Source organism: Haliaeetus leucocephalus, unplaced genomic scaffold (genome assembly GCF_000737465.1).
Source record: "Haliaeetus leucocephalus isolate CR32 unplaced genomic scaffold, Haliaeetus_leucocephalus-4.0 Scaffold184, whole genome shotgun sequence".
Taxonomy (NCBI): Eukaryota; Metazoa; Chordata; class Aves; order Accipitriformes; family Accipitridae; genus Haliaeetus; species Haliaeetus leucocephalus.
In genome coordinates this window covers 12966376-12982223 of record NW_010972620.1, presented here as the reverse complement: position 1 = coordinate 12982223, position 15848 = coordinate 12966376, and the positions used below count along the sequence as shown (strand labels likewise).

General features: G+C 34.2%; 1 protein-coding gene across 6 annotated transcripts in view; it reads left to right on the top strand.

Moving 5' to 3' along the window:
• The first annotated feature begins 498 nt into the window (after nucleotides 1-498).
• IDE (insulin-degrading enzyme) overlaps nucleotides 499-15848 on the top strand; it is a 58995-nt gene continuing 43645 nt past the window's right edge. For 4 of the 6 annotated variants that reach the window (XM_010564918.1, XM_010564917.1, XM_010564922.1 and 1 more), the window contains exons 1-9: nucleotides 499-679; nucleotides 2100-2307; nucleotides 3124-3293; nucleotides 6523-6645; nucleotides 10274-10386; nucleotides 10813-10975; nucleotides 11373-11465; nucleotides 12007-12098; nucleotides 13719-13799. In XM_010564918.1, coding sequence (XP_010563220.1) covers nucleotides 520-679; nucleotides 2100-2307; nucleotides 3124-3293; nucleotides 6523-6645; nucleotides 10274-10386; nucleotides 10813-10975; nucleotides 11373-11465; nucleotides 12007-12098; nucleotides 13719-13799 — 1203 coding nt within the window. In that variant the 5' untranslated portion in view covers nucleotides 499-519. Of the gene's footprint in view, nucleotides 680-1034; nucleotides 1200-2099; nucleotides 2308-2688; nucleotides 2751-3123; nucleotides 3294-6522; nucleotides 6646-10273; nucleotides 10387-10812; nucleotides 10976-11372; nucleotides 11466-12006; nucleotides 12099-13718; nucleotides 13800-15848 lie in introns of those variants that run through there. The other 2 variants (XM_010564919.1, XM_010564920.1) reach the window with 2 other exon arrangements.

The following is a 15848-nucleotide window of genomic DNA, read 5'->3' as shown; positions in this document are numbered from 1 at the left end:
TGTTTATTAGTAAAATTTTGTTTATCCAACAATTGCAAAGTTACAACATTCATACTATAACGATGAATTCAGACACATGAAATACTTTCCTGAAGCCTGAATGTATACTTGACAGCAATGTATGCTTAATTTTGTTTAATTTTTATCGTAATTGAATAAGAGGATGATATTTCTTTACTAAGTTATTTTTTTAAATTACCATTAGTATGAAACTTGAAACATTCAATAGTGATCTACAGTTTTATCATGTTCTTTGGTCTTCTGTGGGTTTTTTTTGTTTTGTTTTAACAGCAGTATCTCTCAGGATCTGAACTATATTTGTAGGCCAGTTCTATGAGTTTTGCACAGAACTAAATTTCTTGCTGTCACTATTGCCCAATATTCTCGAACATAATATTAAAATATTAGCAGTAAGTAAAAATAAGTAAGTGAAAGTAAAAGTAAAAAAATTATTTTAAGTAAAAATAGTAAGTGAAATTTCTTCTTTCTTTAAGGTTTCAGAAAGACACAAACAACAAAATGAACAATCCAGCTATTAAGAGAATAACAAATGAAATTATCAAATCGCCTGAGGATAAACGAGAATATCGTGGACTGGAATTGGCAAATGGCATTAAAGCTCTTCTCATTAGTGACCCCACCACAGATAAGTCTTCAGCAGCGCTTGATGTGCACATAGGTATTTAAAGCATGTTGTATTCATTACGACATTAATAAAAATGCTTTAAGTTTTGATATCTAATTGCAAATAAAATGACAGGAGTGGTATCCAGTTGGCAGCCTAGCCTTTTATTGTAATTTAGAGTTTGTTTAATTCTTTGACACATCAAGTTGAAAATTATTAGCGCTAATTAAATTCTCTTATTGTACTCTGTGTTTACTCAAGCGTAGCTCAGTCAGTAGAAAGACTTCTTTTAACCATTAAGTTTTGTGTTATGAAAGATCTTTTGTAAGCAGAAAAGGGGCGGGTATGAGTGCAATTATTTCAGATGGCTCCATTTGTCATGTCATACTTTTTTTTTTTTCATGTTAAGTTGTTGATGTCTAGAGGTGAGAAAATGCTGTAGTGCTGGAGGAGTTGGAGAGGCATTCCCTAACTCCAATGATGCTTAAGTGTCCTAACAGAAATACTGGAAATAGAAGGGGAAGGTGGTTACTTTGACTCTTTGGAATAATGGAAACCTTTTCTTATATCTGAGGTATTTCTTAAGCTTGTGTAGTTTCTCAGTTGCTTGGAAAGTATGACGCACGTATACATTACCTAAACATCCTTACTCATTACCTAAGCATCCTCTTGCCATGTTTGTAGTTGGGAGCTCTTGCTGCTATTGGTGTTAGGACAGAAGTAGTAGAGTAACTTTGAAAACTTCTGGCCTTTTTTTATTATGGAGATGGCTGTCACAAATCATTAGTTCAGAGGATCCCAAATGTGTTTTTGTTAGGTACTATGACAGTAATAGCCAGTCATCCAGTTCCTGCACATGTACTGGAGGAGATGTATCTGTTGCTTTCATCTCTACTCTCCCATTGCGCATTGTTGCATACTCTAAAGCAGGACTACTAGACTCAAACTTCCATGTTTCTGGCTTCCATTCTTGCACGTAATTATTGTCTTTTAACCTTTCTGCCTTCACACCTCCTAGCTGGTCATCAATAGCTGCTTATGTTCAGGCAATTACAGGTTATCGCTCGTCCTATAAACCACAGGATAAATACCTCCTTAATTGTGGTTGGCATTTGCTGCCTTTTAACACAGTGCAGTTATTAAAGTCAAGGTATAGAAGTCAGAACATTGTGATCTGCTGCGTCTTTACAGATTATGAGTCATGGGATTGAATTGAAAAATTGTCTCTATAAGGCAATGCAGGCTGATCTGGAGAAGCAATGTGAGACACTAATTGGTTCAGTTACTCATTCTAAATTATTTTTTTTTTTAAAGATTTGGTTTAGTTAACGATAGCTGCACAAGTGTCTACTTGCATCTACAGAATTTATATAATTGCCAGAAGGAAACATACTGTAATATAAAGCACTTTAAAAGACTTAACATTTTAGTATTACTTTTTATGAATGGTTACATGAAATTTTTCTTCCTGCAGGATCCTTGTCTGATCCCCCCAACATTGCTGGGCTTAGTCATTTTTGTGAGCATATGCTGTTCCTGGGAACCAAGAAATATCCAAAAGAGAATGAGTATAGCCAATTTCTTAGTGAGCATGCTGGGAGCTCAAATGCTTTCACGAGTGGAGAACATACCAACTATTACTTTGATGTGTCACATGAACATCTAGAAGGTGCACTAGACAGGTAAACACATTTTTTTATATTTCATTTTTTGTTATATAAGCGCTATTTGCAATTGTGTAAAAGTTTTTTTGATAATCATTATGATATTAAAGAAAGAGTTGAGAGCATTATCTCTTGTTAAAAATGATACCAGATATTTTTCAGTTCAAAAGTTTTGCTCAGATTTTTTCAGCTAGCAGAGTTCTTAACTGAGGCAGAATTTTTGAAGTTCAAAAGTTGTGTTTACACTGAATATTTTTGGAAAGGTAGGGCACAGAATATGATCATGAACTTATGCATTATGCAAATACTCTGATTGTATAATGAAATACTATGCTTCCCATAGGATCCTTATTTCATTGATATCAAAAGAAAGATGAAGTCTAGAAATATATTAGGATGCCTTTAGTAAAAGGAACTCACTGAAATCTCTGCCTTTTGTGGGAGGGGACAGAAATTGAAAGGTGTGTAGTCAGTGAGGTAAAGAGTGGATTTTTCCCTTTGGATTTTCCCTGGATGTCTGACAAGACTGATTTGATTTGTGAGATTAAGAGCCTCTTGCAGCTAAACTTCAAAACAGTAGAAATTCTGAGTGTATGAATTACGATGCAAGGTCCTTGATCCTTGTAGTACCTTATACAATGAATATGTTATCTGTGTTTATAGATAAAGAACTTGAGAAATACAGTGAATCGGTGTCAAAACTGTTACAGAATTTATAAGTTCTGCATTAAAAAATAATATATTCAGCAGTTTTCAGGAGGTACCAAGCTTCAAACTTTTCTGTTACCATTTATGTACAGTACTCCTGACTTGAATTAAAATTTTTCTGTTTAGATTTGCCCAGTTTTTCCTGTGTCCTTTGTTTGACGAAAGCTGCAAAGACAGGGAAGTGAATGCTGTTGATTCTGAGCATGAGAAGAATCTGATGAATGATGCCTGGAGGTTGTTTCAGTTGGAGAAGGCTACTGGAAACCCCAATCATCCCTTCAGTAAATTTGGAACAGGTTTGTCAGAATATAATTATCCATCCATTTGAGTTGTGTAACATACATAGCATTATTGTTTATATAAAATTGTTGAAGACAGATTGAAACAATTCCCTTTTTTTCCTCTCCATACATGTTTATCATGGTGCTTTATCACATTTTCCACATCATAGCCCAAACAGAGCTAGACAAAAACATAGGAAACAGTGTGATCCAAGACTTGCAGTACAGTGATGAAGCATCCTTTATGATTCTGATAATTATGGCAGTGAATGCTGTTTTCCAATTACTGGATTTGTCATAATTTGGTCCTTTTAAGTCTTTGTGCATAACAAAGTGAATGAACTGTGTTTAAATTGTTTAGCCACATGCTCTTTTTGCTAACTAGTATTGCATTAGGACTAGATGACAGCGACTAGGTCAAATCAGAAAGATCAACAGAGTAAGAATATAAAAACAAAATCTTAAGCATAAAACACAACAGTAGTAGCTGGACAGATAAAACGGTTTTGGAGAAATCCCAATGTTATGGCTGTAGGTTTTTTTCAGGCTTTATTATTCACAGAATGCTTCACAACAATTTAAACACCCCAAAACCTCAATTTAAAAAGCATTAAAGTAAGATACCATAGTTGTGGTCAAAACCACAAATGTTTGATGCTTTGGCAGAAATTTAAATTTTTTTTTTCATATTTTCTACATGAATTTATTTTTGAAACTGTTGAAGTAATGGCTATTAATTCATGCACTGCACTGTTTAATCCTTGAGCATGAATGTGTTTTGTGGCTGGGTCAGTTTGCTGGATGAATAGTTGATGCAAATATTTGGTGCAGTAGGATGATAGGAGGGCAGATAATGGGCTTTAAGGACTGGTTTCTTCCTCTGTCTCAAGAAAGAGAAGAATATTTTTGCACCTGTTGATGGAGGACATAGTTGAGGGGCTGGTAGCCAGCTGCTGCAAGAGCATGTATTGCTCTGTTCACCAATAAAGAGACGCTGTCTGAAACAGGGAAACTATAAATGCATTCTTCAAACAGGTAAATTTGAAAATAAAGTCTTGGGAACTACATATTGATAAGCAGGCAAGCATCCAAATTACATTCTGTAATCTCTGCTATTGAAGAGATCATTTATTTTTTATGTAGCACTCAGAAAACATAAGCAGAAGTTGCAGAAATAGTTTTCTACAATTTAAGAAGGTTTTATAGCTGACACGTGAAAAGTTTTCATGGGGAGAATACCCAAAATGTGCTCAAATTCATTAGCAATAGCCATACTCACCTGTTCTTAGATTAGGCTCTGATTCTGAGATTAAATTATAGCCTATAGCCTTCCTGTAGATCTGATTTTGCAGAAGTAAAGCCCAGCTTTGATGGTTTTTATTTACCCAAAGAGATGACAACAGTAATATCGTTTTCATGACAATTGCAGTTGGCATCCTTCTTATTGTTTCCTTTTGACCAGCTGAGATGATGTTAGTCTAGCAGAACACAGGAATGACTCCATTTGATGCTTCAGGTCACTCCCTGTTGCTGTGCAGCCTGTTTTGGCAGGAAACCTTCTATTACTCTTTGTCTGTCCAGAGAAACAAATGCACCTTAATCTTCCAGTTTGCTTGTTAGGATGTGCATTTTGTCCCCAGATACCCTTCACCCATCTTTCTGAATGAATACCTATGATGGTAATTCTTCTCCATCAGTACCCTCAGTAGTGTCAAGTACTTTCCCAGGCACTTCTGCACTGTCTAGTGTCCATTTTCCTACATCTACAAGGTGTCTTCTGATTGTTGCCTCTTAATGTACTTCAGTACTGTAACAGCACAGTTAATGAGCTAAAGCTTTATGTTATGTTATTTTATTTTAACCTGTGTATTGATTCTGTGGGAATAAACACAGTGGGGTATCTAAAACTTCTGCATTTCATTTGTCTGCCGATGGTGACGAATATAGACAAAATCTTTTAAACATAATAACCTAATTATCCTTTTTGGGTGTCGTTAAGAATCCTTGCTTTTACTCACGTGTGAACTTTGAAAATTAAAGCAATATGTTGCTTCAGGCAGCCTCTCTATGATGTTGACTGTTGCAGTTGTAATTAGACTTGTATCTAATCACCAAATATCTGGACAATATACTTGTCTTATTTATGTATGTAACTTTACCTCATTGATTTGTATTAACTTATATCTGTGATTGTAGGATTTATGCACTGGGCATATATGTGTAGCAGGCATGCTATCCTCTCCCAGTCTTTTTCTCTCTTGCTGTTTTTCTGATAAACACATAAGTCAACTTTTCTGCTACATTTTGTTGCCTTATTTTTCCTTCTCATCCCTTGTTCTCTTCTGTACCTGGTCTGACTGTGGCTTGAGGGAGCTACTGATCAAAAAGTTAACAGATAGAGTATTAGTTTGCAGTTCTGCTCTGTAGATTCTGTTGACCATTTTGTGTGTCCATGTAGTAATGGGAAGTGGAGTTGATTAAAATTCAGTGTGCTCTTTGTAGACTAATTTTGCTGTTGTTTCAAGTTTTTACCTTTACCAAACAGGAGTTCTGATTTGACTATAAATGCGGAGTATGTCTTTAGAGTAAATTATTGAAAGCTTGATGTTGATGTAAAGATTGCACTAATTAACAGGAGGACAACTTAATGGAGAAAGTTTGGTATCTTCTGGTTATGGGCTTATTCAGGGAGAGTTGTAGTTCTCTTCCTCTCTAGTCCTGTTCCTCTATTGCAGCTACAGCGGAGCTGTTTGTGAAGCAGAAGCTGAACAGTCACAATTTACAAATCATGTTTGTAAACTAGTAATTATTTATTTCATTTAATAGTCTATAATTTGCGGCACACAATGCCACAGATAATTTCACACAGTGGTTCCTATGACAGGAGTGTGTATATGGGAGTAAAACCTACTCCAAATGTACCAAAGGAAAACCTTTTCCTCCTTCTGAATTAGAGCCTGGGCTTACTTACATTGCTTTGAAATAACCTATTGAAATAAAAAAGATTAATTTAGAAGACTAAAACATCTTCAGTTCTTTAGGAGCGTGCAGATTGAGAGTGGAAGTATTTATTGTCTCTGATAAGCTTGAGACAGTATCGATCCAGTTACTTATTATGGATTGTAATTATTTTTAAAATTACTATCCATCTGGAGGAAAGCAGATTTATTAATTTAAATTTTTCTTTTTGATTTCTAAATTCATAAACATCAAATATTGTTAACTTTTTTTTTTAATGTTACAGGAAACAAACTCACTCTGGAAACCAGACCAACCAAAGAAGGAATAGATGTAAGACAAGAACTATTGAAGTTCCATTCTACTTATTATTCATCAAATTTAATGGCTATTTGTGTCTTAGGAAGAGGTGAGTTTTGTTCTATTGGTTGAGTAAGACTCTACATGTATTTATGTTTGAAGAAAATGAAGTGTATGCAAGTGTCTGAAAATCTAAGGAAAGGAAAAAAGTAAAACTTGTACAGACTGACCAAATATAATTTTATGTTTAGTGAAATCTCCAAAGCAACTTGCAATGTATACATTTATGTGTTTATAAGCTTACAATAGAAAAAATAAGCTGAAAATTTTAAATCCGTTATTAAGTTACCAGTTGTTGTCATTGTATATTTGTCTTATGAAGACTGACACCTGTCTGGTTTCAGGTTGGGAGGGCTTTTGATACTGTTTTCATGTTTTAGACTTACACTTCCACTACAAAAATTTCTGTATTATCAAAGGATAAACCTAACCTAACATTTAGATAAAAAGGCTTTACTTCAGTGTCCTTCTGAATTAACTTAACAGAGGTTCCAGCTGCTTAAAATCTTCCACAGTCAAGATGATATTTTACATAGGTTTGCTAAAAGCTTAATAACAGTGTGTTCAAAACTGTTTGCTTTTTGAAAATATACTGGCAGACTGTTATTTGTATGGTGTTTTACAATAATGCTCCAATGGTGAGTGTAAATGGAATAAAATTCATTAGCAAAGTGAAATCTTCCTTTACAACTATTGGTTTACAGGATGCTGAGTATGAAGCTGATTAACAAAATGTACCTGTTTAATTTCAATCATAGCATATTTGAGCATGAATCGTTTTTTCTTGTAGATTTTTAAAGTGGGCAAACACAGTGAGGATTATGCTTCTTAACTGAATCCAAATTTTGTGCATACACTTACTACTGGATCAGTTCCAGGCTCCCTAATTCCTTTCAATTCAATTTATTATTATATGTCACCTGCTGTAACATCACATATTGATTAGACTATGGTGAAAGGTTTTTTTTTTTTTTTCACCGTTGCAAGCTGAATGTTAAAAAGTATTAGATTTTTTTTTTAATTGTCTTAAAGGTGGGGTATCAGATGTGTTACTAGTAGGTGTGTAGGTAATACCACTGGGGCTTAATGTATGTCATGTGTGAAAATGCCTTGCTTATTCTCCTTGTAGCAGTGGAAACTTTCTGCAAGTAAACAATGTAATAGTGATGAAGACAACTTGTAAATATTTTTCAATATTGTAAATTTATTTTTATTGCTATTTGAAAGAGGTGCTTCCCCCTTCTCAGTTTTGTTTTCTTCTCTTTATTTTACCTGAGGAAAAAAAAATCCTTTATTATCTTTGAAAATATTTATTTATTAATTGAAGTTAAATAGATATTAATCAGAGTTTAAAACAATTGAATTTAAATTCTCTTCCTCATTTAACAGCTCTGTTTTCAAGGTTTCCAGGCATCTTTTTTTCTTTAACTAGTTCTTTACTGGACAGGCAATATTCCAGGACAGACAAGATCTGCATTTCAAATATCAATAAAATGTAGAAAATACTTAAAATCTGTTACCTTTCCAACATTTTTTTGCAATTTGCACGTATGTATTTTTTTACTACAAAATACAAAAATTATTCTTGTTAAAATCCTGAATTTAGGTGGTTTCACTAGTCATTTTCCACAGTTGAATTCTTTCAGTGTGAGTTGCTGTTGTAAATAGTTCAATATTTAGAAAAATTAGGAGCCTTTGAAACATTGATCTTTGGGATTTTTCCTTTCAATCTTATAAAATAAATAAATTTTTGAAAGGTAACTCTCAGGCTTTTTGTTAGTCTGTTTGTATACAAAATGCTGTACAAGTACCCTTATTTGTCATGTATAAGTAGTTGTCACTGTAATAGTGAGGTGCTATTTGGACAAAAGTTGCATCTCATTTTCCCTGAAAAGACACATACCTTTTCTCACTCTGTTATTTGTTCAGGCAGGAGAATTATGCAATTGCTTTCCAGAAGGCTTTATATTAATGACTGATTTGGCTATTTGAGGGCTTGCCTCTAGCATCAAATTTGAAAAATTACAAGTTCCACATTCTTCCTGATTTTTTTTTTTTTTTTTTTAATTTGTTTTCAGGGAGCTCTGCCCATAAAAAGCAAACTGCAGAAAACAAACCTTGTTAGCATTATTCCATAAATTCCTTGCTGAAATACCTTGCTACAAATGTAGCAGTACTACTAATTAATGCATAAACAAATAGTTAGAAATTCTATAACATAAAAATATGTTGAGTTGCACACTGCAAGTCCCCCATGATCTCTCTACTGTTGTGCATTCTGAAATAAATGGATGTCTAAAGCTATGTGCAGCCGAGTAATTCTCTGATTTTCCAACCACTTTATGTATGTAATGTAAAACAAATAAAAATATATGTCACTAAAAAGCGGTGAGGGAATCAGAATATAATTTCTCTAGTAAATAGTAATAAATATTCAAAAGTTTGCTAAAATAATAAAATTAAATTTTTTTTTTATCTAATCAAAAGCAAAATCACTGAGTAATCATAGAACAGTTTTAGTGCAGCAGTTCACATGTAGACTTTTTAACAAAAACTTTTTCAGTAAGAATCACCCTGGCAACTGGAAATCTGTCCTAAAGAAAACCCTTACTGTAGTTGTAAAGCTTAAATGAATGTGTATTTTGCTGATGTGGATAAAAAGTAGTGGTCTTTAATAAAATTACATGCAGTTCACAAAATTGTATTATACAGTGACCCATCTTGGTTTGCATTTTTTTTTTTCTTCCCCTGCACGATTCTCTCAGTGTAGTGTAGGAGCATGCATATGTTGGGCAGGAAGGATTCCACTTTCTAAATCTAACTGGGATTGTTTTGACTAACAATGTGATTGCTTTTTGAAATCTTTCAAGGATTAAGGTTGTAGTTTGAGACATCCAAGAAATGCCCATTTTTTTTCTTCAACATCCACCCTTGAAAGGCATGTGCTAAAAAACTTGATGGATGAGTCTTTCTTATTCTCACTTTGAGATGTGCTCCAAAATGCCTTTCTTTAAGCAGATAGGTATTTTGAAGGCAGTATTTCAACATAACAATATAGGTCAGTTTAGGTGAATTCACACACAACATCAAATTCTTTCCTCAAATGGTCTTCCTCTTGTTTTTGAAGAGTACTAGAATCGTGGACTGAAACTAGAATGGATGTAAAAGTAGAAGTGCTTAAACAGGTCACAGACGTGTGTGAAATTTTGGGGCGCTGAGGACAGATGACCCTGGCTCACAGTGTATGTGAAGTACTGGAGGTGAGCTGAGGCTGAAGAAAATCCAAGTTTTGGCAAAGATGCTTTCACTCTGGAAAATTTGCAGCTGTAATTGCATGTCCCTTAAGCTTTTTGTGGAATGTTTATTTTTGTAAATGTTCAATATCTGATGTGTCTTTTCTTCAGTTCCAGCTTAGATTCATCAGTAAAATTTAAAGATGTTTTTTCTACTTACAGGATTTATTGTGATCATGGTTGAAGCCTTCCTCTAATAAGCATGATGCTTATAGTTCAAAACTTAAGTGTTAATATAGATTTCCTTTCTGAAGTTAATAATCATCGTACAATTAAAACTACTTTTCTGTGTAATTCATGTGTCCCCCCAAAGAATATACAAAATCCAAATTTGCCAGAATCTTCAGATAATGGTTAAGGTTTTCTAATGTTTTTTTATTCTAGAATCCTTGGATGAGCTGACTTGCTTAGTGGTAAAGTTATTTTCAGAAGTAGAGAATAAAAATGTCCCTATACCAGAGTTTCCTGAACATCCTTTCCAGGAAGAACATCTCCGGGTATGTATAGAGATACATCTTCCATTAGGAGTGTATACATTAAATGATATTTTTTATGTCTCAGTAATACATTGTGCACTTCACTACTTCTGTATTAGTGTCCCTGTCAAGTTCCATATTTCTTTCTTAATTTTCCACCCACCTTTCCATGCTGAGTATAGCATAGTTTTATATAGTTTATATTAAAGGTTGTATATTTGATTGCAGCTGTAAGCAATGGAGAGATAATTAATTCTCTTTTTGTTTGCATCATGAATGGCTAAACTGTTGTTCTAAGTTTTACATACTTTTACTTTCGAGATTTTGTTGATATATTTGTAATAAAATGTGCGTGTGTGAGGGGAACATGATATGTACTCCTGAGATGAATAAAATAATGAGAGTTCCCTTTTGTTTATGGATCTCCTTGTTTATTTTCGCCCTCAGCAACTTTACAAAGTGGTGCCCATTAAGGACATTAGAAATCTTTATGTTACATTTCCTATACCAGATCTTCAGAAGTATTATAAATCAAACCCTGGCCATTACCTTGGTCATCTGATTGGGCATGAAGGCCCGGGGAGTCTTTTATCAGAGCTTAAAGCCAAAGGTAAGTCCTTTGAAGGTAAAGAATTAAAAAGTAATTTATTACACAATTTTTTAAAGCTTAGCTACGTTTCACTTAAAATTGACATCTGTATGTTAAATTTAAAGCCCCCAACTATTTGAGTAATTTGAGTTGTAAGTCATTTTGTGCTTTATTTTTGTTTCTGTGGTGGGGAAAGGTAAATAAATAACGGGCACTCTGACTACTGAAGCTATTATTTCTTGCACTCCCCTTTATCTACGCCTGTTTAGAGAATTATATGAACTTTGACATAATGATCTTGTCTCTGTTCTGTCACTGAGTTAGAGACTACTGTCAGGTCCCTCAATGTCTGGAAGACTAGGTAGCATAAATTGTTACAGATTTGTTTATGTAATATATTTTCTTTTTTATATTATAGGATGGGTAAATACTCTTGTTGGAGGACAGAAGGAGGGTGCTAGAGGTTTCATGTTTTTCATCATTAATGTAGATTTGACAGAGGAGGGACTTCGTAAGTGAAGTACTATGTCTGCATTCCATGTTATTCCTCATCTGATGGGTTTGTGTTTGTGTCCAAAGAGACTAATTGTGAAAGCCAATTTATTTTAATTAACTGACTATTCTTATGTGTTTAGATCCTCTCAGTATGCTAGCACACTTCATCTAACATAAAAAACCATCTTATTTGAGGTTATGTTAAAGCATTTCATTAAATATTTTAAAGTAAATTTCTTTATAAGGAAAGCTGTTATACCTGTTTGTGCTACTTGATCATACTATTTACACCTGAGTTAAATTATATTGTAAATCAGTATATTAACATAAGACGTGTTCAGTGCAGTTCTCAGAATTAGCTGGGGATTTACACACTTATCTTAAACATGTTTTTCTCAGATATGAATTTAACTTTGCCAGTAGGATTGTATGTGTACTTAAATATCTTGATGTATCAGGGAGTAATTAAAAATAAAACCTTACATATTTGTGTTCATCAGAATTTTTTCTTTGTGCAGAACTGAGTGAATTACTAAGCAAGTATTTTTTCTTTCCAGTGCACGTTGAAGATATTATTTTGCACATGTTTCAATATATTCAAAAACTACGTACCGAAGGACCTCAAGAATGGGTTTTCCAAGAGTGCAAGGTACAGTGATTGATACATGACATGTGGTGATTGTATTTTTACAAATTTTTGGATTATAAGTAGAAACAGATTCCTTGGCTGTGGAAATAGCCTTTAATAATCACATGGTAATTAAGTTTATTAATTTTAGATGTGCAACTTGACACAAATGACAAGTACATTCAGAATATATTGTCTTAATGTAGATGTGAAATGCTCTTATAGAACTGTGAGCTGACATTTTATGATAACATAATGGAGGTGAAGGAAGAAGTATCTTACTCTGTCTGCAAGGATTTTGCATAACCTTCCTTAGTCTTCACTGGAGGTGGAGCGGGGGGGAAGCATTTGCTGTGAGGGGTAACACTGAATTGGAAATTGAAGTGGCTGTTTTTCTACCCCTCTCTTCTTTCATGTTGAGATTGTAAAGGCGGTAGGACATTTAATCTGCTGTTTCTTGTCTCTCCTTTTGGAGCAGTGAACTAAAACTTTTCATGGAGTACTTTGGTTGTACGCTTCAGCCTTTGCTGAACTGTTCATGCTTCTTCTAAGTCTGTATGGTTCTGTGTGCACAGAGCAAAAATGTGAAGTATCCTATTAGAATTAAATAGTACTGCACTTCTCAATGACTGTGAAATAAAGCCAGTTTTGTTTATATATATATATAGTCTCGTTGGTTCACTACAAATACTTTGGTAAAGATTTCTTGTTCCATCTTGGCTTTATTTGGTGAAAACTGTTGTTGAGTTTCTTCTGTCTAAGAGTAGAAATTCTGCAGATGCGTTAACTTTGTTTCTTGCATTTTGACACCATATACCTGTAAAAGAAGTCTCTTTACCCTCTGCTAAAAGTCCCAATGGAATTGTTTTACTGTCATTGTAAGCAAACACAAGATTTGAAAGAGGTAGTTCCATCCTCCCATCTCATCCTTGTGTCGTTCCCTTGCTCCTCTTGTATCAGTCCCGGCATTCCTGAGGCTGTGAGGTGAGTCAGAAGACCTGGCAAACTAGTTTGAAATGAATCTTTTTTTGAGTTTATTTTCAGCTGAATTGTTGAATTAACCAGACTCTCTGCATGGTTTCACAGAAGGATGGACGGTGCTTTTCATTGGCTTTATAGTCTTAGATCTCTTTAATTCACCCTTGCCATTGTATTCTAAGAATGATGTGTTCTACTTCTGTGGCTAAGACGGCATAAAGAAAAACACTTTTTCTGTCTCTAAACTTACCTTTTGGCTTCCTGAACAAAAGGAACAAAAAAGGAAGAGGGAAAGGCTTCAGTTCATTAACATACAATGAAGATTGCACTGGAACACTATGCATGGGTTGTATCAAAGTTAGTCTGTTTACAAATTATCAGGAAATTTAAATATATGAGCCATGGGCCAGATCTCTTACTACAAATAGGACTTAAAAGACTTGTATAACACTTCACATTGTGAGACTATCCGAAATTGCTTGTGAGTTTTGTGCAGCTTGAATATTAATGAAAACTTTTGTGTTAGGTACGTAACTAATGTAAAATGGATACAACAAAACTCCTTCCTTTTCTTAGGTTATAAAAAGGAAATAAGTAGCCAATAATTATTCTTAAAATAGTCTCTAATGTATGCTTTTCAACCCTTCCTACATTGTTTCCTAGGATCTAAATGCTGTGGCATTCAGATTTAAAGATAAAGAACGACCACGAGGTTACACATCAAAGCTTGGAGGAATGTTGCATGTAAGTGTCTGTGTGTGGTTGGTTGTTTGGTTTGTTTGGTTTTTTTACAGTATAGTAATAATTACGCAGTGTGTTTGATTATACTCTTAATAAATACAGGTATTTGCAAAGGTCCTTTGCACTTCTTGAGCTTAGGAAGCTAATATCACGCTGCATAGATCTTAGTCTTGGCAGTCAGTAAGTCACATTTCCTTCACTCTCTACCATTTTATACTTCTATACTTGCTAGAACTGATTTTACAGTAACTGGAGTTGCTATTTGATCTGTTTCAGTGTTTCTTAAGACATATGTACCTTGTCATTCTGTGTCTACCTGATAGCTAAATGTTCTCTAGGGAAATATTAGAGAAATAATATTTTATCACAAACACAAGCACTGTGTTTCTAAATGCTTCCATAGTTAACAATATTAAAATACTGCAGTAAGCAGAAATGTTCATATTAAGATAGCAAATCAGAAATGTTTGACTCTACTAATGTGACTACATATTGGTACTGAAAGAATTATCATGTAGCTTATACTTAGTCTTTATACTTCTTGGAAAATCCAGTTTCCACATATTGCACTAAAGGAAGATTTAGGTGTTTTTTGTCTAGTGAAAGTTATGCAACTTTTATACGTTGCAGCCATTCTCCATTGCACAGCTAATGTCTACATCTATTCAGAGGCATTTTTGGTTTCTTTGTAGGAATTCCTGTTAATACTCCTACACCTTTAATTTGTAAAGTCTAAAATAATGATTTTCAATTTTAGAATTGTCTTTCTGTTACTAAAAAGCATTAGACCTAACTGAAAACATTTAAATGGATATTTAAAGGAGCTCCTATTTGGGATGCTGTCTCTTGCCTTTTGTTCTGTCAAATGCATAAAATCTCTAACAAATGGACCTCTGACTTCTGAAACAGTCTTTCAGTGGTCTGTATTTGTTGGATCATTCCCAATAACAATTGCTGTTTCCAAAAAAATCAGGCCAGGAAGTTGCTGGGAGTGTTCCAAAGAGCAGGGTATTGATTTAGGACTTTTTTTTTTTCTTCACTGCTTTTCTTTTGCTGTGCTTTGCAGTGTGAATGGTAATTCTGATTCTGCTGTTAGTTGCTTAAACACTAATTGTAAACTAACTTTTCTAGTTCTTTTTATTGCCTCTGAGTCATGCTAAGTTTATGCTTTGACTTAACCAAGCTAGAACTGTTGTTTGGTGATCTCATACCCTTATGAATACTAGCTGTTTTTCATAACTTGAAGAAGAACCTGTGTATAAGTTAGCATGAGTAAATGTAATGTCATAAATTACTATGTATTTATCAAAAGGATTTAAACATTTTTATTCAACAAAACAGCAGTTTGTCTTTAAAGCATATTTGTGCTGGTCTAAGGAGTCAGCACTAAGGTCCTGCTGTCAAATTATATTTCATATTTGTCATGTGTAGGCTTGATGTTTTCCAGGTAGTTGTTCCCTGGTTTGCAGTGTCCTTTTTCTTTTGTTTTGTTTTGTCTCCTTAATTGTATCATTTTTTAAATTTCATTTTAATCTGATTGTTGTATCTAAATTGTTTTATTCTGTTTTATTTTAGTTACATTATGCTTGGACCTTGCGGAAAAGTAATCATAGAATCACAAGATGGTTGAGGTTGGACTGGACCTCTGGAGGTCGTCTTGTCCAACCCTCCTGCTCAAGCAATAACAAAATAACCAAATAAATTTTATTTTCAGTTCCAGTTGGTGGGCTAACTATGGCCTGTGTTTGCAAAGGAAATGAAGTGTAGACTTTTGGTCACTAAATCTGTATTGCCTTGGTAATTTCAGATTAGAAGTGCATAGATTACTTAAAATCTCCATTTATGCAGAATGTAGTTAAATGAGCATTCTTCAGTGTACAGTGAATCTTTTGGACAAGACCTTTCAAATTCTGGGTCTTCAGCATTCACATTTGAATTTTTTGTAACACAGGTTTGGTTCGGTTCATTGTCCTTGGTCTGTCGTCGTCGTCCCCCGTCCCCCCCCCCCCCCCCCCCCTTCCTCCTTCCTATTTCCTGTTTTCTCTTCTTTTT